General features: G+C 62.8%; 1 protein-coding gene across 5 annotated transcripts; it reads left to right on the top strand.

Annotated features, from left to right (window-relative positions):
• Nucleotides 1-211: 211 nt before the first annotated feature.
• On the top strand, nt 212-20627 carry SNAPC4 (small nuclear RNA activating complex polypeptide 4). 5 transcript variants are annotated; one of them, XM_064579076.1, is made up of 25 exons: nt 212-572; nt 856-994; nt 1753-1799; nt 2767-2934; nt 3084-3209; nt 3737-3815; nt 4178-4259; nt 5047-5151; nt 5238-5310; nt 5663-5827; nt 8586-8733; nt 8969-9075; nt 9224-9318; nt 10995-11089; nt 12064-12143; nt 12458-13133; nt 13301-13401; nt 13732-13815; nt 13969-14215; nt 14671-14741; nt 15232-15342; nt 15984-16068; nt 16623-18313; nt 19360-19483; nt 20426-20627. In XM_064579076.1, the coding sequence occupies exons 2-24, from the start codon at nt 865-867 to the stop codon at nt 19474-19476; spliced, it is 4683 nt and encodes a 1560-aa protein (XP_064435146.1). In that variant the 5' UTR covers nt 212-572; nt 856-864; the 3' UTR covers nt 19477-19483; nt 20426-20627. The 5 variants fall into 5 exon arrangements, with proteins under 5 accessions (XP_064435146.1, XP_064435148.1, XP_064435147.1 ...); XM_064579077.1 differs by lacking the exon at nt 212-572 and adding an exon at nt 579-738; XM_064579078.1 differs by lacking the exon at nt 13301-13401 and having other exon boundaries at nt 213-572; nt 850-994; nt 12458-12934.
• The last annotated feature ends 35 nt before the right edge of the window (nt 20628-20662 follow it).

Below are 20662 nucleotides of genomic sequence, written 5' to 3'. Positions count from 1 at the left end.
TCGACAGCCCCGGACATAGTTAGCACCGGCGGACACGAGCGAGCGAGTTTCGGCGGCGCGGAGGTCCCGCCCGGCCGACCACCCCGCGCCCGCCAGCGCTCGGCAGTCCCGAGGGCGGCCGCGCGGGGGCAGCAGGCGCCCGCTCGCCGGCCCCGTCCCGGCGTGCCCCGCGCTGCGGCCGCGGGGCGGGACTTCCGGCTGGGCGGCCGCCGGAAGCGTGGGGGGCGGCGGCGCTGGCCGGCGCCGGGCGGGCCGGGGCGGGAGGAGCAGGGCGGGGGCCGCGCCGTCCACCCCGAGTGCGCAGCGAGCGCGCGGCTGCGGCTGCCGGTCTGCGGCGGGGTCCTCCCCGGGCCTGGCCTCCGGCCGCGGGTCCGTGCAAGCCTCGCGAGCCCCCGGCTCTTCCCGGCCCTCCACCCCTTCGGCCTCTGGACGCGGGGCCGCTGCCCTCGGGGCGGCCTCCCGGCGCCACACCGAGCCAGCTGCGTCCCCGGGCCGGCCGCGCCTGCCGCTGTGCGCCCGGGCTCAGGTTTCCCAGGGCCTGCGGCTCGTTCTTGTCCTGGGGTGCCCTCGCGGTGAGCCCCGCCGCGTCTGCAGCCGGCGCCCGGCCGGGCGGGGGGAGACGGAGACCGGGCGCATCTCTCCGGCCCCTGGGCCACGGGCTCGGAGCGGGCAGGCCACGCCCACGTGGCTTCAGCGCCTAGGGGAGCAGCCTGGGTGCTTCGGGGGGGGAGGTGTCAGGTCAGTGGTCCAGGGCTCCCCCGAGCGGGCCGCCGGCTTCGGTGGGCGTCTGTCGTCCCCCCGGGCTGCACGTGGGAAGGACGGTCCCTGAAATCCTGTGATCTGTCCCAGCGGCAGGCGGGAGTCATGGACGTAGACGCGGAGAGAGAGAAGATAGCAAAGGAGATCGCGGAGCTTGAGAGGATTTTGGATCCCACGTCCTCGGGCATCGCAGTGGGGGTCTCGGAGTCCGGTCTCACGTTGGATTCTGACGCAGGTGAGCTCTCGCAGGCCACAGCTGGACCCCGTCCATCTGCCCTCCAGACGAGCGGGGTGCTCGGCCGCGCTGATCTCTGCCTTTCCTCCCCGAGGCGGCCTGTAGGCGCTCCTCCTCAGCTGGCCGCGACCTGCTGGCTGTGAGTGAGCGCGGTCTCGGGAGGCTGGCGGGCTGTCCTTGGGAGCCAGAAGGTTCCAGAGCTCAGCTTGTCCGCTGCCACCATGCTGGACAGCAGAGTGTCACCCCCACGTGCTGCCCTCGGTGCTCCCCTGGCCCTGAGGCCCCTCACCGCAGCTCTGGTCGGAGGCCTGCCCGCACGGTCGGAATCTATGAGAAACTGGGCCCTCAGGCCTCTCCCCGGCACCAGGTGCAGCTCTGAGGCTGTTTCTCAGGGTTTCGGACTACGCCAGGGCTGCCTTTCACCTGTAATCAGGGCCTCGGCCCTGCCCCCGCCCCGACTGACTCCAGCACCCCCAGCACAGGGCTGGCTCCTTCGAGGCCTCCCCTCGTGGCCCTGGTGCGTCTTCCCTCTCTGGCTGACCCTGCCATCGGTTCAGGGCCTCTCCTGCCGAGTCAGTGAGTAGCGCTCAGCCACCGGCTGCTGGGGAAGGAAGGTCCCGTTTTGTCCTGAGGCCTTTCAGCCCCTCCCCCGCCTGTGGCCATCAGGAAAGACCCTGTGCCACACCTGCTGGTCATCTCTTTAGCGGATACGGAGTCCTGTTGCCGGTCACCCACACGGTGTGCTTGTGTTCCCACAGATTCACTGCCAGAGGAGGACTCAGAGGCTGCTGCTTCCCCAGGCTCGGTAACTACTGGCCGGGGCTGTCTGTGGTGCCCACCAAGGCAGACTCCACCCTGCCAGTGGGCCCAAGACCAAGGGGGGGGTGCTGTGAGCACATCTCGGTGTTTCTGTGCATGTGTTACCGGAAGTGACATGTCTCAAAGTATTTGCCACCAGAATTAGAATTGTTCCTGGGATAACCTTTGTCCGAGGTTTGGCGTTTGTGTTTTCTGGCTTTCCTAAGCTCTCTGTAACACGTGTGTGTCTGGGCATGGCGTCACACGTGGAAGGTTTTGAGCGTGCTGCCTGGGTCTGGCCCCTTGTAGCCTGCTTGTCTGTGCCTCAGTTTCCAGCGTGCAGTGGGGTACTCACAGCGCAGGTCAGTCCGTGCGTGTGATTGCCCAGGACGGTGCCTGGCACATAGTCCCTCAGTCAGGCCAGTTTTTATTGCTACTTTTTGTTTATTTTAGAATTTCATGTTAATTTGGAGAATTTTTAGTTTGTTTTTGTTTTTTCACGAAGACAGCAGGTACAGGGTTGATTCTGATTTTTAACGGCCGGGTAGTGCCCCTGGCTTAGATTTACTATAGTTCCTCACCTGACAGTCCCGCCCGCTGTTCCTGGGTTTTAGTCCTGCTGGTGCTGCAGCGGCCGTCCTCACACGTGTTGGGGCTCACCGTCCCCTGCCAGTGACGAGGGCACACGGGCCCGTTCTGAGCCTTGAGTTCCATAGAAATATTTATTGTGGGAAGTGGATAGTATTTAGCTTTTCATACTTTCCCACCTGAGATATATTTCCAGATGTTTGTTTTCTTTGTTTTAAGTTGTGGAACGTGCACATGCTGGACATAGTCCCACATCAGGGTGGTCTCCTGCTGGCCCAGGGACCGGAGCGTGAGCTCAGAGGCTCGTTGTGCCGCCCTGGGTCACGGGGGGGGGGGCAGCGTTTGCATGCCTCCTTCCTCACCTGCAGTTTCCCGCCTGTAACCAGGAAGAGGAGAGGTGGGGTGAGGCCAGCAATGGTGAGGATGACCCCAAGGAAAAGACCCTTCCTGAAGACCCAGAGACCTGCCTGCAGTTGAACATGGTCTACCAGGAGGTCATCCAGGAGAGGCTGGTAGAGGTCAGCCTCCTACTGGCCCAGAACCAGGAGCAGCAGGTAGGAGAGGGCCTGGCCCTCAGAACCCCCATGGCCAGACACTCCAGAACAGGGCTTTGAGCTGTGTCTGTTCCCTGACTGCCCGGGTCCCATTCACAAAGGGAGTCGCTGCTGCCTGACCCCAGATGGGCCCCTTGTATCTGCCGCAGGAGGAGATCATGTGTGATCTGGCAGGATCCAAAGCCTCCAAGGTGAAGGACGGCAAGAGCCTGCCTCCGAATCTGTACATAGGGCACTTCATGAAGCCCTACTTCAAGGACAGGGTGACAGGAGTGGTGAGTAGCAGGAGCCCAGCTCTCATTAGGGAGGGCAGAGAGGGGGAGTCAGGCTGCATGGGAAGGAGCTCTCGGTTCCATACCTGCTGTGGGTGTTGTGAATTCCTTTGGATTGTTCGGGGTGATGTTCTCCAGCCTCTTTCAAATTCTTTTTGGTTGCCAGTGGTGAAAGGGTCTCCAGCCCTGGAATATGGCAAGCTGACCTCTGCTTCACAGACGAACCCCGGGGGCATTTCCATAAGAGGTGGCACCATGGGTGGGGCAGCTTGGCAGAATCGTGGCAGCCTGGTAGCGAGGTCCTGTGGAGCCGCTGATCCCACCCCATGCTCCTCACGGCCCCCAGCCACTCACCAGGGAGTAGCTCTGGGCCCAGGTGTCTGGTGCCAGGCCTCCCACGTGGCCGAGCTGCTCAAGGAGGCTGAGGGAAAGGGCTCCAGAGTCTTAGTGAGGCCCCAGAGCGACATGCTTGGCCCGTGAGGTGCGCATACCTGGTTCTGTCCACGGTGTGACACTGCTTTGCCCGGCAGGGGCCTCCTGCCAATGAAGAGACGCGGGAGAAGGCTTCCCAGGGCATCAAGGCTTTCGAGGAGCTCCTGGTGACTAAGTGTAAGTGCCCTGGCCGGGGCCTCAGCACCACAGCCCTGCCTCTCCTCAGACGCCCTCCTGTGGCTCTGTGGGCTCCTTTGGGCCCTAACTATTGGGACTGGCCCCTCAAAGCCCTTGCCTGTCCCCGGCCATGTGGGGCCACCGTCCCCACAGCTCGCTGGTCTCCCTTTTCATCCCTGAACACCCAGCCCCGGGGGCCCAGCTGTGAGCTTGGGCCAGGGCATCCTGCTCGCTGGACAGAGGGCCCTGGGCCCACAGCCCGGCCCCCCTGCCAGCTCTGTGGTCTTGGCCTGGTCCTGTGCCCACAGCTTCCTCACATGAAAGTAGGGGAAGGCGCTGCTGATGTCATTGTTTCTTGTCAGGGAAAAACTGGGAAAAGGCCTTGCTCCGAAGATCAGTGGTGAGCGACCGCTTGCAGCGCCTGCTTCAGCCCAAGTTACTGAAGTAAGTCTGAGCACAGCCACGGACGTCAGCCTCCCTGGGCTGGATGCTTTGTCACAGGCACTCAGTGTGGCCGCGTCCCCCTGCTCCCAGCAGAAGAGGTGCTGATCCCTGGAACTTTTCCCCAAAGACGCAGCTGGGCTCAAGGTCGGACATGCGAGAACTGGGCAGGCCGAGTGGCCTCATTCAGTCACGCAGCTCGGGCACTTTCTCTGTTCTGAATGCGGACCGTTTGTGAGACTTTTTATGTTGTGCTGGGGTGACACCATGTGACCAAATCACAGCACCTGGGGTTGGGCCAGGGGTCCCAGGGGCTGCCCCTAGTCTCACGGCTTGATGTGTGGGTCAGGATTTTTCAGGGGTGGCTTCCTCCTCCCTGGATTCCGGAAGGGGCAACTGCAGGCTTAAGTAGGCCCTGGCTCTGTCGCCAGGCTGCCCGCAGAACACCTCCCTGCGTGCCGGGTCCAAGGCAGGCAGCTGGGACGTCGAACCCGCGGTCTAAGTTCCCGTCTGTGTCTTAGGCAGCTGCAGTGACCGCAAGAGCGAGAGTGTCGCTGCTTCCTGTGGGCGGGAAGCCGGGCAGCCTCCGGCCTGCACAAGGCAGGCTTGGAGTCGGAGCCAGGCTCCGGTGTGTGCTCCCTGACGCGCGGCTTCATCTGTGGAGTGATGTGCATGCCTGGGTACTCAGGGAAACTGCGCTGGCCCCAAGACGCCCACTCCTACTCCCCCCCCGCCCACCCAGAGCACAGCCGTGACGTGGGTAACCCTGGTGTCTCTGCCTGCCCCGTAGGCTTGAGTACTTGCACCAGAAACGGAGTAGGGTGACGAGCGAGGCAGAGAGGCAGGTCCTGGAGAAGCAGAGCAGGGAGGCGGAGAGGGAAGTCCAGGACATTCGGTGAGCTGGGTGTTACAGGGAGGCTGTGGTCTGGGGAGAGGCATGGAAGGCCCGGCGTGACCCTGGCAGCCTGTCCCTGTCTCCAGGCAACTCCCAGAGGAGGCCTTGCTGGGGAACAGGCTGGACAGCCACGACTGGGAGAAGATTTCTAACGTTAACGTAAGTTGGGCAACACTGGGCTGATGGCGGCTCATGACCGTCCTGGCAGCCGAGGGCGTGGGCTAGGATCGGCAAGGTCAGATTCAGGCAGTCAGGCTGAGTCCCTGGTGGCCGCCAGACCTGCCGCGAAGCCTCTGGTCAGGCGAGTGTCAGGCCCACCCCGCTGGGGTGAGCTGCCTTTTCAGAGACGGATGAGTGTGAAGGTTCAGGCTTCATGCTTGGAGCCGAACCCCCACTTCCGGGTGTGTGAGTCCTGGCAACCTGGACTGGGACCCCACTTCTCCCCGGGTGCCAAGCCGCCAGCCGTCCGCGAGCAGTAGTCCCTGCAGCTTGGGTTTCTCTGTTGGTGCAGTTTGAGGGTGGCCGCAGTGCGGAGGAGATCCGGAAGTTCTGGCAGAACTGCGAGCACCCGAGCATCAACAAGCAGGAGTGGAGCGGGCAGGAGGTAGACCAGCTGAAGGCCCTTGCAGCCAAGCATGGCCATCTGCAGTGGCAGAAGATTGCCAAGGAGCTGGGGGTGAGGACCGGAGGGGCCTCGGGTGCACGGCTGGGAGGCTGGGGGGCTTGGGGTCACCACGGGCTGGGTGTCACAGCCCAGCACTGGGAGCTAGCAGATTGCTTCATCATGCGGCTCTTGAGGGTGTGGCCTGCAGGGAGAACAGCCTCTCCGCCCCTCTCTGGGCCAGGTCTCTGGAGGCTTCTGGCTCCTCAGCCTCCATCTGTCTCTGAGTGCTCACCCATCTTCCGCCTCCCTCCCAGGGCCTGGCTTATCTGGATCGTTCCTTATTTCCATCAAGCTCAGGAGTTGGTCCTGGTGGGTTTTGAGGGGAATACTCTTCCCGGTTTCCTCTGGGCCCTTGTGGTGTTTTCCTCGTTTCTAAAGTGAGGACCAAGAGTTTCACTCAGCCTGTCTGCACTGTGAAGGTGTTGGAAGCTCGCCTCTCTGAGAACAGCTCACTGTGAACTAGGACTCTTTGCTGCCTCTTCAGACCGTAGTTTGCGTAGGGAGGTCCTTCTCGTCTGTACGTGGTTAAGTGTCTCAGGAATCCTTGTGTTGTGCTCTGGTTTGAATTTCACTGGCCCACGGCCTGAGAGGGTGAGGAGTAAAGTCTGCGTGTTTGAATGGATCACTCCACAGACAGGCACACGATTGCAGCGAACTGACGAAACCGAAGCTGCGCAGAGACCGGCATGGATCCTGGGGTGGCACATGGTCTGTCTGTCCTGCCGAGCTTAGTCTGTGGAGCCGCTTGGCCAGAGCGCTGGGCCGGCCTCAGGCACGCTCCCCCCTTGTGTTTTTGCTGGTTGTGTTTCACGTACTGGGCTGCTGAGTAACCTGGTGCACGTACACAGCTTTATACGCTTGGTAAGTCGGGCTTTTAAAGTCATTTTTAGTCTCTGTTTTCTTCATTTGGGGGCTTTATTTAGGGTTTTGGTTTAGAGCAGCGTTGGTTCTCAGTAAAAGCAAGAGGAAGGTGCAGAGACTCCCCTGTGTCCTTCGCCCCCCACCAGCATCATCCCTTCCCAGAACGGTGCTTCTGTTCAACCAAGGACAGGTCTGTGCTGACCCCCCGCCGCACCCAGAGCCACGTGCACGTCAGGGCTGTGCTGCTGGGGGCTGCCCTGTGTGCGCTTGGACAGCGCACGGGGACACGTGTCCGCGGGGCGGCCTCCCGCAGACTAGTGCTCAGCCGCCCCCGCTGTGCCTCTTCCAGGGCCGCCTGGAGCTGGGGGCCTGTCCCCACGGCTTCCCCCTCTCGGGAGCTGAGGTGCCTCCGGGCCTTTTCCCGGCCTGCCCACACATTCCTTTTTAGCACTAAAAACACCCCGTTTTCTGGATGGACCTCGCTTTGTCCCTCCACCTGCTGAGGGCATCTTGGTCGTTTCCAGGATTTGGCGGTTGTGAAGGTGTTAACATCTGTGCCGAGGCGTTCGTGTGGATGTGAGTTTTCGGGTCCTTTGGCTAAACACCAGGGAGCGGTTGTATGCTGAGAGGATGTTTGGGTCTGTCCTGCAGAGTGGCCACCCGTGCTGTGCACCCCCAGCCACAAGCAGGGGTCCTGCTGCCCCGCATCCTCACCAGCCTGTGGCGGTGTCCGGGCTCCAGACTTGGGCTGCTCTTGCAGGCGTGTGTTCGTGTCGCATTTGCTTCTGCATCTCCGTGATGACCAGCACGTGCTGGTTTAGCTTTCATCTGCGTGTCTTTTTTGGCCAAGTGTCTGTGTAGGTTTTTGGCTTATTTTTAATCATTGTTTTCCTGCTGAGTTTATTTATTTATTTATTTGTTTTAAATGTTTATTTGTCAGAGAGAGTGAACACAAGCAGAGAGAGTGGGAGAGGGAGAAGCAGGCATCCCGCGGAGCAGGGAGCCCGATGGAGGCCTCGATCCCAGGACCCTGGGATCAGGACCTGAGCCAAAGGCAGACGCTTAACTGACTGAGCCCCCCAGGCGCCCCTTGCTGAGTTTTAAAGTCTTGTGTATTTGGAATAACAGTTCTTACCAGACACGTCTTACGAGCGTTTCCTCCTGTCTGCAGTCTGTCTTCTCATTTTTCTGACGTCTTCCACTGAGCGAAAGGTCTCAGTCTTAGCTGAGTCCAGCTGATCCGTTCTTTCAAGGACCAGCCTTTTGGTGTTGTGTCTTAAAAGGCATCACCAAACCCAAACCTCATGGGCATGTGGACTGCATGCGTCCAACTGTACGTGTTCTCTGTAACTCCAGGATTTTCTTCAGGAAAAAAGAGAGTTCAAATCACATTCATTAGCTTTTGGGAAATAGTTTCCCCATAAGGGGGTAAGTGAGGGGACAGGCTTGGGCGACCGCGTCTGCCGTGGAGACTGGTGGTTTATGTGCTGAGCTGGAGCCCACATGGAAGCCGAGATACAGTCACTGCAGAGCTCTCCCTGGGGTGGCGACCCCAAAGAGGCCCGTCGGGGCCCCAGGGTTAGGGCCACAGAGCAGCCCTTAGGTCGTCAGAGGCGCGAGCTCTGCAGGGAGGCTCCTCCTCCAGGCCGCTGAGCTGGCGGTGCCCGTTGAGGAGTCCAGTGTCGCTCTGGGGTCTTGTGAATGCAGCGTTACGGACTTTTCTGGACACGCTGTGTGTCTGTGAATGTGCAGACTGGTGCTCCACGGCCTTCTTCTGTCAGGCTCTCCACTGTCCCTTCAGGATCTGCTAGGGGCGATAAGGCTGTTGGTTCACAGCACCCTGGCCGTCCCTCTGCGGGGGGTGCATACCCAGTAACACCCACTTTGCTTTGGTTTGGGGCCTTGGAAGACCAACCGCAGCGCCTTCCAGTGCCTGCAGAAGTACCAGCAGCACAACAAGGCTCTGAAGCGCAAGGAGTGGACGCGGGAGGAGGACCGCCTGCTCACCCAGCTCGTCCAGGAGATGCGCGTCGGCAGCCACATCCCTTACCGGAGAAGTGAGTGTCTGCGTGGGCCCTGCTCCCTGTGCTCCCCGCTGAGGCTCGCGAGCCTCCAGACCCAAGGCCCCTCACGGGTGGAGGCAGCTCAGTCATGACAGGCATGAGGGGCTGGAGGGGGACGTCTGGGGTCACCCAGCCCCCGCACCCCATGGCCCAGTGACCTAGTGACCAGAGCAGCTCCTTGCTGAGTGACCCAGGAAGCGCGGTGCCCATCAGGCCCCTTTGTCCCCAGTTGTCTACTACATGGAAGGGAGAGACTCCATGCAGCTCATCTATCGGTGGACCAAGAGCTTGGACCCCAGCCTGAAGAAGGGGTTCTGGGCCCCAGAGGAAGACGCGGTGAGTATACGGTCGTAGAAGCCAAGGAGAGCCGTCCTCTGGGATGTGAGCCTCGGCGCCCACTGTCCCTTCTGAAATGGACTGATGCGGGCTGGGGAGCTTACGGCTGCCTGCAGAGGCCTTACTCGTTCGCTGTCCTTTCCTGCAGAAGTTGCTTCGAGCAGTTGCCAAATACGGGGAGCAGGATTGGTTTAAAATCCGGGAAGAGGTGCCAGGTAGGAGCGATGCCCAGTGCCGAGATCGGTGAGTTGGACCCCGCTGGGTGAGGGAGGCCTTGCTGGGGTTGCTTCCGGATAGGCCGGAGGGTGGGCGAGCAGCCTGTGGCCCCAGGGGTTCTGCTGGCAGAGCTGGGGTGGCCTGGGAGCCCTGCGTAGCCGGGGTGTCTGGTCAGGAAGCAGGATGCCTGTTGGTTTTTTTGAACCAGACTTTTGTACAGGCTCAACCTGAGGGGGCCCAGGGGGCGTTTCCCTGACCCTGTTGCTGGAGCTCCTGTTCCAGACCCCTGACGACAAGGTCTCTGGAAGGCCGCTTTGGCGACGTTCTTTTCTCAGCCTGTTTTTTTTTTAACGGCTCATAACAACCTAATTTGTATGTTGTGTAACTTACTCCCATGAGGGTTGTGGTTCTGGGGGGTTACTGTCCTCGGTGAGCTGTGCAGCCGCACCCCCAGGCAACTTCAGAACGCTGTGACCACCCCCCAGAGAAACGCCGTTTCCCAACAACAACAACAAACAACTGAGGGAAGGGACGAGGGCTCGAATAGACCCTTCTCCAGAGAGCGCACGAGACTCGGCCTGGTGTCGTCAGTCGTTGCAGAAACACGGGGAGAGCGGCCGCGGGATGCCACGTCGCGCATCGGGACGGTGGTTTTAAGGCCGCACGAAAGGGCAGGTGCAGCCGAGGGTGCGGAGCGTGCGTGGTGTGGGTGCCGCGGACGAGCTGCGGCGCTTCCTTGGGCAGTTAGCCGTGGAACCGCAGTGTTGCCGGCGAACTGCCGCCCGCCCGCCCGCGGGAACCGGGAGCCGGGCCTCACACGGGCACCTACGCACGCGTGGTCATAGCCACAGGGGTCACGGTGGCCGCGCGGCAGGAGCCGACCATGTCAGTGGAGGAAGAGGTTAGCGACAGAAGCCGTTCTCCAGCTGGGTGGACGCTAGGGTACCGCTGGGCCTTGATGACGAGACCCCAGGGCGCCTGGTTGGCGTGGTCAGTGAGCGCCCAACTCCTGATCTTGGGGCCATGGGTTCGAGCCCCGCGTTGGGTGTAGAGAGGACTGAACAGATAAGCAGACCAAGTCCCGACACACCCCCCGTGGGTTCGCCTTGGCAACGGGAGCGTCTGTGGACGGGCACGCTCATTGCTCTTGGACGTGTGCCTGCGAGTGGGGTTTTCAGGGCATGTGATGCTGTGGTTTCCCGCGGCGGCAGCCCCACCCTGTGCCCCCGTGGGAGACACCCTCACCAGCCCCCGGGAGCCCCGGCTCCGGCAGGCGTGGGGTGTCAGGTGGCGTCTCAGTGGCTTCTGTTCACGGCTCCCTGACGGCTCCTGGCATTGAGCGTCTGTGTGTGTTGACCGGCCCTTTGCGTGTCTTTTCTGGAGAAACGTCTATTTTTGTTGTTTGCTCAGTTAAAAAAGCAAGTTGTCTTTGTGTCACGGGCTAGTGTGAGTTGATACGTGTTCGGCTACAAGTCCCTTATCCGAGGCCTCATCTGCCCGTCTTTCTCGCTGGCATCCTGTGAGACACATCAAGGTTTTAATTTTCACGAAGTTCAGTTATTCTGTGTTTTCTGTTCGTCCCCTGAGCTTTTGGTGCCGGGTCTCAGGAGCCCTTGCCGGCGTGGGGACAGCCACGGGAACGTGGAAAGCCTCAGGAGGGCGTTCTGGTGCCCGAAACACCCCCGTGTCCTTCCCGCTTTCAGGTACCTCAGACGACTGCACTTCAGCTTGAAAAAGGGACGATGGAACGCAAGTGAGGAGGGGAAGCTGCTTGAGCTGATCGAGAAGTACGGTGTTGGTGAGTCCTGGGCCTCTGCAGGCCCTGAGCCCCCAGGAGGCGCGGCTCGCGGAGACCCCAGCTGCCTCCCTGTCCCCAGCTTCTCCCCAGCTCAGTGGGCAGCAGCTTTTCCCCCTTGCGCACTGCGGAACGGTCGGGTTGGAAAGTTCAGGAGCGCCGTCACTCCACTCCTGTCTTGGAGGTGGCTGCTGCTGGCCACGTGCACCTGCCCAGCCCACTCTCGGGGCCCTTTTCTAGGGCAGGTTTTTTTAAAGTTGAGTCACTCGGTGTGAGTTCACGGATTCCACCGCTTCTCACTTAGCGTTCTGTTGTCCGTTGTGAATGTTCTTCTGTCTTCACGTGTCCTGTGTTCTCCCGTTGTTGTCGACACCCACATCCTGTCTCCTTGAGGAAGAGCACAGAACTTCCTCAGCCGCCTATCTCTTGACGGACGTTTCCGTTGTTTCTCATTTCTGCCGCCGAGCTGGAAGGAGCCAAGGGCTCGGTCGCTGCATCTGCTTATTATCTGCGGCATCTCCTTAGGAACAGACCCTAGACGTGGCATTGCCAAGTTCAGGTGTATGCAGAATCCTGAGTGTGGCACGGAGTCACACTGCCCTGAAAACAAGGTCCCAGCGTCCTCCCCCCATGGGGTCGGGAGAGAGAATAATTTGCCGTGTTTGGTGTAGAAGCCGGGGTGTGGCAGAATCGCAGGGTCCGTGTTTACATAAACGCAGATGGTTTTTTTCCTCTTGTGTGTGTGTTCTCTAGAGTCTTGCTAAAGGGCTGATTATCCGTTGAGAATCTGAAGGCCCGCTTGTCACAGAGCTTCTCCGATGTGGGGAGCAGCGTGCAGCGGAGCGCGTGTTCTCACGGAACACGGTGCAGGTCTTCTGCGGGAGACTGCGCGTCTGCGAGAAGAGCCTCTCGTTCAGGTTGTAAACGTGTCATCAAAGACCGTGGGAAGCAACTTCTGCGTTGTCTTGCTTTTGTAGGTCACTGGGCAAAAATAGCTTCTGAACTACCCCATCGGACGGGCTCCCAGTGTCTGAGCAAGTGGAAGATCATGGTCAGGGTGAGGCTTTATCAAAAGTCAGTCGAAGGCCCTGTACCCGTGGGACCAGCATCACCGCCGGGCGGGGAGGGGAGGAGGGACGTCTGGCTTCTGGCCCTGGCATCTCTTCTTCCCGGAAGCCGAGGGCAGAGAGCCCCGGCCTCTCCGACAGCTGCTGTCACCTCAGAGCATTCGGGGGAGCGGGGTGCCGTGCTCCCCACGCGCCGTGTCCAAACCTGCTTGGGGTCTCTCCCCAAAGGGCTGGCCTGCCTGCCTGTTGTCCCTGGTCCGTGAGCCCTGGGCGGCCGAGGCCTCCAAGTAGCCCTTCCCCACAGAAGAAGCAGAGTCGGGGGAGGAGGCGGCGGCGGCCCCTTGGCAGCGTGCGGTGGAGCTCCAGCAGCGGGGACAGCAGCAGCGGGGACAGCAGCAGCGAGGACGGCAGCAGCGGGGACAGCGAGGACTCGGAGCCAGAGGAAGCCCCAGAGGCCGGGGCAGGTGGCCAGGCGCTGCCGTCCGCACAGCACACTGTGCCGGACATGGACCTGTGGGTGCCTGCCAGGCAGAGCGCCAGTGAGCCGTGCGGAGGGGGAGCCCGGGGCTGGCCAGGACGCCGTGCCGCCCCCCCCAGCCCTCCCAGGGCCTCCAGCGAGCCTCAGGCCAGCAGAGCTGCTTGCCCCACAGCCTCGGGTCCCGCAGAGGAGGCGGGCCAGGCACACACTCCCTCCGGGACCCACGGCACCAGCGTGAGCGGCATCAGGCACCCAGGCTCGGCGGACACGCGCCTCTCGAGCCCAGAGGAGCCGGCAGACGAGGTAGGCCCCAGACCCCAGTGCACCCCACGTGGCTGCTCGGGGGTCACCCAGCTGGTGCTGGGGCACAGCAGGCCGGCCTGCGCTCGCATCAGCTGCGTTCCTGGCTGCGGCGGGGCAGACGCCCGTCCTGGCTCCAGAGAACATTGGCTTCTGGTCCTCAGCAGACTCGTGTCCAGGGCAGCAGCCTCTGCTTCCCCAGGTTTGCTTTATGGGCCGTGCAGGAGAGCTGCTTGGGGTTCTGCCGGGTGGGCCCGCAGACTTGGAGTCATTTCTGACCTGTTTGTCCCCGAGCAGGGGTGGGGCGGGGGCAGCAAGCAGGAGGGTGTCCCCTTGGCTTGCGGAAGTCCAGGCACCTCTCCCGTGCAGGGTCCCACTGTCCCCTGGCCCTGTGTATGCCTGTCCCAGTCAGCGTCCGAGGTGTCCGGGCCCTGGCCGCCTCCCTGGCTCTGGCCATGTGCGGAGTTGCGGTGAGCAGGCTGGCCTGTCCTGGGAGAGGTTGGAGATTCTGGGGCACCTGAGGGGACAGCGGGCTGTCCAGGCAGCCGGGCAGACTGCACGCGGTGCCATCAGCTTGGGGGCTGGCCGGGGGAGCAGGGGCCCTCTGCTGGTGCTGGCTGCAGCCAAGCCGGGCAGGCGTGTGGGTGGCCAGGCCTCAGGGACCCGCCTGAGGCCGCCATGCTTCAGAGAGCCTCCACCCCCCCCGCGTTGGGGTCGGGGCGCAGGGGCGTGCGTGCTGTCTCTGAAGGCCCTGCGCCAGGGCCCCCCACGCGCCCAGCCTCACGCTGTCTTTTCGTTAGAGTGGGAGTCATCTGCTGAAGGTGCCACTGGAGAGCGTGCTGCAGGTGCTCAGGACCAACACAGCCCGCTGGCGCCAGGCTCTGGTAGGAGCCCCCGCCACCCCCCGCTACCACTGCCCTGTCGGCCCAGGGCCCCTCCCCAGTCCAGGGAAGGAGTGGAGGATGGCAGGGGGGGCCATGCGCAGCCCTGGAGCTCAGCCTGGCTGGGAAGCCCAGGTGTCTTTCTTCCTTACACAGAAGGAGAAACTGAGGCAGCCGTGCCCGCTCAGCCCGTCCCTGGGGGCCAGCCCCAGTGACAGCGGTGTGGCCGGGCCCCATGTACGGCGGCTGTGGCACAGGACGGTCGGGAACAGGCGGCGGTGGCGGGGACACGCCCTGCAGAGGAGGCTCGTTGAGCGCCAGCTTCTGGTGGCCATGAGCCCGTGGGTGGGCGACGTTGTCTTGCCCTGCACCCGCCGGAGGCCTGCCGCCATGCACACCCGAGGTACTGCCCCAGGGAGGGCTCCTTTGAGAGCCTCCTGGGGGGCCCGGCGGGGAGATGCAGGGCAGATGCGGGGTGATCCTGCTGGGGAGAGGGTGCACGGGGAGGGACCCGTGTGCCGATCTCGTCTTTCTAGAAAGCGTGCCCTTGGAGGGCTGTTTGGGTTTTGTCTCTTTCTTGCTCAGCACACGAGGGACAGTGTGGGAATGACCAGCCACTTGGGCCTTCGCAAGGGTCTTCTCGGGGCTCGGGTGGGCGGTGCCTGCGTGCAGGTTTCTGCAGAGCTGGTTGTGTTCTCGGGCCGGGGGGGGTACTTCAAAGGCCAGTCGGGGCCGGCCTGCCCTCTGGGCTCCTGCCCTTCCTTCTGGCTGAGCATGGCGGCAGATGGATGTGGGGTTCTTTGGGGCCTCAGGGAGAGGGGCCTTGGTAACCGCACATGTGTGCGCTTGTCCCCTCAGCCGATGGCATCGGGAAGCAGCTGCGAGACGCCCAGCTGGCCAGCACTCCCGCGTTCACCATCTTTATCCAGGTGAGAAGCCCCGCAGGCAGAGCTTTCCTGTTTTGTGCTTGGTTTTCTTTGGGTGAAGATGGATTCACTTCTTAAAGTCTAACTTCTTGAAGTTTTAGACCCTTGGAAAGGGCCTTTCAGTGGCTTGCGACGCTTAGCAGGCCAGCCGCTGTGGAAGGGACAGCCCCGTCCCTGCCACCATCAGTTAAACCTCATCCTGAGAAGGGACGGGGGTGCTGGGAGCCCCAGTGCGTAAATGGAAGCTCAGAGAAAGGAGACCCCGGCCCGGAGGGAGCTCTACTCCGATGCCCCTGGGCCCTGAGGCCAGGCGGGGGCTGAGCAAAGGGGTCATGGCCTTGAGGGGCTGTGCTGGACTCCGGACCTACCCCGAGCAGTGGTCAGAGCCGGCTCAAGTTCATCGCAGACGCCCTTGTCATCTTAGCCCTGGGCGGGGAAGGGGGACAGGCTCTTGTCATGTGTGTGCCATGCACGTGTCACACGCGTCCCTCAGCTGTTCCAGATTGACACTGCTGGGTGCATGGAGGTCGTTCGAGAGAGGAAGGCCCAGACCCCTGCCCTGCTCCAGGCTGGCACTCGGGACCCAGTGCCTGGGCTCCTACAGGTGAGAAGTAGGGGGTGAGCACCCGGTCTCTGCCACCCTCCCTCCTCTTCCCGACGCGGCAGGGCCAGTGCTGGGGTGGGTAGCAGCTGTCCAGCCAGAGAGTAAGAGACAGGAGGCATTCCCGGGTCCCCCGGAGGGGAGGCTGGTCCAGCCCCTGAGAGCAGCCCTCCTGGCTCTTGGGCCTCTCACGGCAACCCTTCTAGGAGGTGTTTGCTCATCTGCGTGGAGCCCTGAGGGCTTCACAACATGTCGGGGTGGGAGGGGGCAGAGCTGGTACTGTGCCGCCCCTGCGTGGAGGTCTCCAAGCTCTTGGGCATCTACTGCTCTGGGCATTGGCCCTGCTGGGGTGGGATGCCAGGTGTGGGAGAGGTCACGTTCCCGGGTCAAGTTACAACTCTGAAGGGAATGACAGAACGACCAGGTTGGCCCTGTGGTGCCATCCAGGCCCCAGAGACCCCAAGTCCTTCTGCCTGGGGAGCCAAGCCCCTGCCTCTCTCTCAAACCCCACACAGGCCTGACTTCACTGTGATGAGCTCACCCGGTGGTGCCTGTAGGAGGATGTGGGGAGGGAGGGAGGCCGGCCCTGGTGCTTGGGCCTTGCTCCCACTGCAGGTGAGAGCAGAAGGAAGGCTTTGCTGCAGGTGGAGAAGAGCAGGTCTGGGCCCTGGGACTTCCCTGAGACGCACACTCTTGTTTTTCAGATGTCTTCGTCGCAGAACCCTGCAGGTATTGTCTGTCCTCTTGCCTTGACTATCTAACCTAATGGGAAAGGGGTGTTGGATCTCGGGTTCTGACCAGCACAGCTGTGGCCCTGGTGATAGGTCTTGTCCGAATCCCACGGCAGTGGCAGAAGCGTGGCCGGCGGGAGTGGGCAGAGGCAGCTCCTCGAGCTCCTACCTGCTCCGCACATAAGCCAGCCCGGGGCATCCAGGAGGGGCCTCTGCTGCTGGCTGCCACCAGCCTCCCCACACCAGCAGCATCGTGCGAGGCTCTGGGGGCTGGGAGACCACGCGAGGAGGGCGGTGGTGCCCAGTGGTCGTTGTTTTGAAGATACCGAAGGCGCGGGGCTGGTGGCCGGTACCTGGCGGGCCGTGCTGCCCTGGCTGCAGCAGGAGCTCGAGGAGGTCTGGGAACATGCAGATCAGATGCCAAAGCTCCTGCTCTGTACTCCCAGCAGCCGCCCACCCTCCAGGACGGCCCTCCGATGGGACATGGGGGAGGCACGTCTGCAGTCCGCACGCGTGGAGCTCATCCGCATCTGTGTTGTGTCTTCTCTGCAGGCCGCAGCTCCGGGAATCCGCCAGCGCGAGAAGCTGCAAAGCAGAGCACCGGCCACAAAGGGAGCAGGGGTTTACAGCCCTGCCATGCCGAGTCCAGCCCACCAGCGCCCCCGCCCGCTCCGTGTGGCCCCCGGCCCAAGCCCAAGACCGTCTCCGAGCTGCTGCGGGAGAAGCGGCTTCGGGAGGCCCGGGCCAGGAAGGCCGCCGCCCCAGGCGCCGTGGCTCTCCCACCACAGCTGCTGCTGTCCTCGCCACTGGTCCTCCAGCCCCGTCTACCGCAGGCCCCCCCCACCCCCGAGGCCCCGGGCCCGGCTGCCACAGACACGGCGCTCTCTGGGCCTGGGATCCCTGCAGCAGTGGGGCTGAGTACTTCAGGCAAGAACGAGAGACCCTCCACCCTGCCAGTCTTGGACCGCACCCTGGCCTCCACAGAGGCTGCCCCTGCTGCCTCCAGAGCTCCAGTTCCCAGCCGGGTCCTTGTGAGTGGCCATCAGGGTGGCCTGGGACAGTCTCAGGCCCCAGCCGCGTCCCGGAAGCAGGGCCTGCCTGAGGCACCACTCTTTCTCCCGGCAGCCCCCAGCCCCATTCAGCTGCCTCTCCAGCCCCTCAGCCTGCCACCAGCTCTGGGCACCCTCAAGGGTGGGCCTCACGTGGCGGCCAGCACGCCTCTGCCTGTCACCTGGGTGCTCACAGCCCAGGGGCTGCTCCCGGTGCCAGCCGTGGTGGGCCTTCCTGGGGCGGCAGGGACCTCTGGTCCCAAGGGACTGTCTGTCACTCTGCCGTCCTCCCTGCCTGGGATGCAGGTAGGCCAGGGCCCCAGGCCCCCTGGGCTGAGCCACCCCTGGCAGCCCCCGGCCAACGTGGACACAGACTCAGATTCTCTCTCCAGGACAGACCTCTCGACCCTTCCGATGCCTTGCCAATCCCAAAGTTCTGTGGAAGTGGGCAGTGACGTGGCCCGTGCCCCTGGGGGACCTTTCCCCGGAGAGGCCCAAGTGGCCAGGGAAATAGCTGTGCCCAGGATACCCTCCCAGGCCACACTTCTGGCTGACCATCCTGAGGCAAAACCCCCGTGGTCCAGCCAGCCCCCTCTGCAAGCTGGCACTAGCCCTGGGAGTGGCCCAGGAGGGACACTGGGGTACCTGGGCCCAGGGGGACTCACGGGACCTCTGGGCCTAGAGAGGCCACCCCCACCCCGGCCTGGGCCTGAGAGGGGTGCCTTGGACCTGGACCTCCTGTCCCAGGAGAGTGAGGCAGCCGTGCGGGATTGGCTGAGGGGACAGCAGGGGGTGTGCGTGCCCCCGCTAGGGAGCAGGCTGCCCTACCAGCCCCCAGCCTTGTGCAGCCTGCGGGCCCTGTCTGGACTCTTGCTGCACAAGAAGGCCTTGGAGCGGAGAGCCACCTCCCTCGTGCCCAGTGGGGCAGCCGGAGGCCTGCAGGCCTCGCTGGGACAGGTGCAGAGGCAGCTCCAGGACAGCCCGGCCTACCTGCTGCTGAAGGCGCGGTTCCTGGCAGCCTTCACCCTCCCCGCACTCCTGGCCACCCTGTCTCCCCACGGCGTCCCCACCACCCTGTCGGTGGCCACGAGGGCCGAGCCGGAGAGCGAGGATGACCTGGGGGAGTTGGAGCTCACTGATGGCTGCTCCCCAAGTGGTCCTCGGGCGGGGCCGGCAGCCACCATCCCCATTCAGGTAGGCGGCCGTGGGCACAGAGCCGCCCCCCTGCTCCCCCGTGGCCGTCTGCAGCGCCCCCACCCGGTTGTGGGTGGGAGTTTGGCCAGTAGGGCTGGCCCACTGGTTGCTGGGGAGGAGAAAGCTGGCTCCAGGCCTGTTCAGTCTGTGTGGATGTGGCCCTCCCTGAGGCCAGTGTGGAAAACAGGAAGGAACCTCTACACTCACGACGCCCCTTGGCCCCTCTTGGGGCTGCTGCCCCCACTACAAAGCCTTGCCTGAGGGAGCGGGTGACCTCGGGCCCTGTGCTCCCCGCGCACATACGGGCTTCTGCATTGGGGTGCTAACTCCACAGAGGTGGGCCTGCGCTTGTTCTTGCGCATCTGGGGACACCGAGGTGTCCTTCTAGCTGTCACCTCTGGCACCATGTACCCCAAAAGAGCTTTCTGAGCCATGGAGGCAAACCTCTTTCCTTATTCCCTAGCCAGAAGCCTGATACAAAACATGCAGGAAGGTGTCCCTATGTCCTCTGTGGCTGCGTGTGCCCACGGGGCTCCCAGCACGTGTCCTCTGGCCCTGTTCCTGGGGCCAGCAGGAGAGCCAGGCCACCTCATTGTGTGTCACGTCAGGGAGGTTGTGGGGTCTCCTGCAGGGGGTGGCCCTTCCCCAGCTGGGGCTTTGCGGAGGCAGCGTCTGTGGCTGGTGAGGGGGGAGGGCCTCCTGTCCCCTGGCCTGCGTGCAGGCTCTCCACTGTCATCCACCTGCGTTCCTCGGCACCGCCCTGCCAGCCTGGCTGGGAGAACCGGGACACGGGAGGCTGGCTCTCCAGCGTCACCAAGGGGACTGGGGGGTTGGTGGGAAGCCAGAGCCCGCATGTGGCCGTGTCTCTCTTGCGGGAGCCTCAGTTCGTTTGCAAGCCACAGTGTCTCTGCGGGGACAGGTCTGGGGAGCTGCATGTCCCTGGCACTGCAGCTTCCTCCCTGGTGTGACTCCTCACGGCCCCCACTTTCCCTGCCTGTTCTGCTAGGGAGTCACTCTTGTCCTCTGCCTGGGTTTTTTTTTTCCAGGGAGCCCCAGACCCTGGGCAGGGTTCTGACTCTTCCTGCCTGGATGGTCCTGACAACCTTGATGTGCTGAAAACCAGGCACGCCTGGCACGCCCGGAAGAGGAGGCGGCTGGTGTGAGCGCAGGGTAAGCGTGGGCCTTCCCCGTGGCTCCGCTCTGGGCACGTGGGAACCACAGCTGTCCAGATGCAGGGCAGGCTGGCCCTTAGCAGCTCGCGTCAAGTGTGATGGTGTTAGGTGGGGTGTGGGTATGTACAGGCCTCTCGGGGCAGGCCCGGGGTTGTGGAGGCCCCCGGGGGACGGGCCATCTAATCCCCCTCACCCGTTGGGTTCCACACCCCAGGCTCTGGTGCTTCCTTCGTGCTAGCACACATGTGCCTCAGGGCCTTTGCACTGCTGGACCCTCTGCGTAGCTTCCTCCTCCTCTGTCTGTAGGGCTCATTCCCTTTGTCCGATCACATCTCTGCTCAGTGATCACCTCCTCAGAGATGCAGTCTAGGACTGTTCTCCTGAGGGAGTGCCATTGTCCCAGCGTCATTTTTCTTGATGGCACTCTGCTCTCTACACCTGACACGGTCTATATGCATATTTGTCATTTCTGCCATGAACGTGTGCCTGTACGGAGAGTAACGTAGTTTTTGCTGCTGGGGCCCCAGTGTGCAGACAACAGGCACCAAGGAGGCCCTCAGCACAGATTAGTTGAGTTCATGGGGTGGAGAACCCATGGGGGGGAAGGACTCTGTCCAGGTCCACAGGTCCCCAGAGACAGGAGCCAGTTCCCCTGAGCATGGTGGGGGCTGTGCCCTGAGAGGTCCTGGCTCCTGGAATAGGGCAGATGGGTCCACAGAGGGGATGCCAACGGCGGGGGTGTCCCTTGGAAGCCCACCCAGGCCCCAGGGTCTGCCCTCAGCATGGCCGCTGTGTGGACTGCAGGTGGGCAGCCCACCTGCTTCTGCTGTGCCCTCAAAGGGGGCATGGTGCCAGCTTTGGTTCCTGCCCTGCAGCACCGTCCATGGGGTCTGGCTGGGAGTCTGGGGGTCCCCACCATCAGAGCATCTTTGCATTCCAGGAGGCAGGAGCCGTGCTGGACCCTGGTGAGCCCACCTGCCCGGAGAGCCCCTCACCGACCCTTCCGGAGAAAGCCAAAGCAGCTGGAGATTGGGGAGGCTCCGCTAGCAGGGACCGTGAGGCCAGAGGGGCTTGGCTGGTCCTCAGGCACAAATTGGGATGTTTGAAGGAATAAAGGAATGGCTTATTTTTTTTATTAAAAAGCAAGCCGCCAGGCTCTTGTGATGTTGCCCCGAGA

This window comes from Mirounga angustirostris, unplaced genomic scaffold (genome assembly GCF_029215605.1).
Source record: "Mirounga angustirostris isolate CCGP_5_RB_7025 unplaced genomic scaffold, mMirAng1.0.hap1 SCAF_15, whole genome shotgun sequence".
Classification (NCBI taxonomy): Eukaryota; Metazoa; Chordata; class Mammalia; order Carnivora; family Phocidae; genus Mirounga; species Mirounga angustirostris.
The sequence above is the reverse complement of the archived record's forward strand: the minus strand, read 5'-3'. Positions and strand labels throughout refer to the sequence as shown.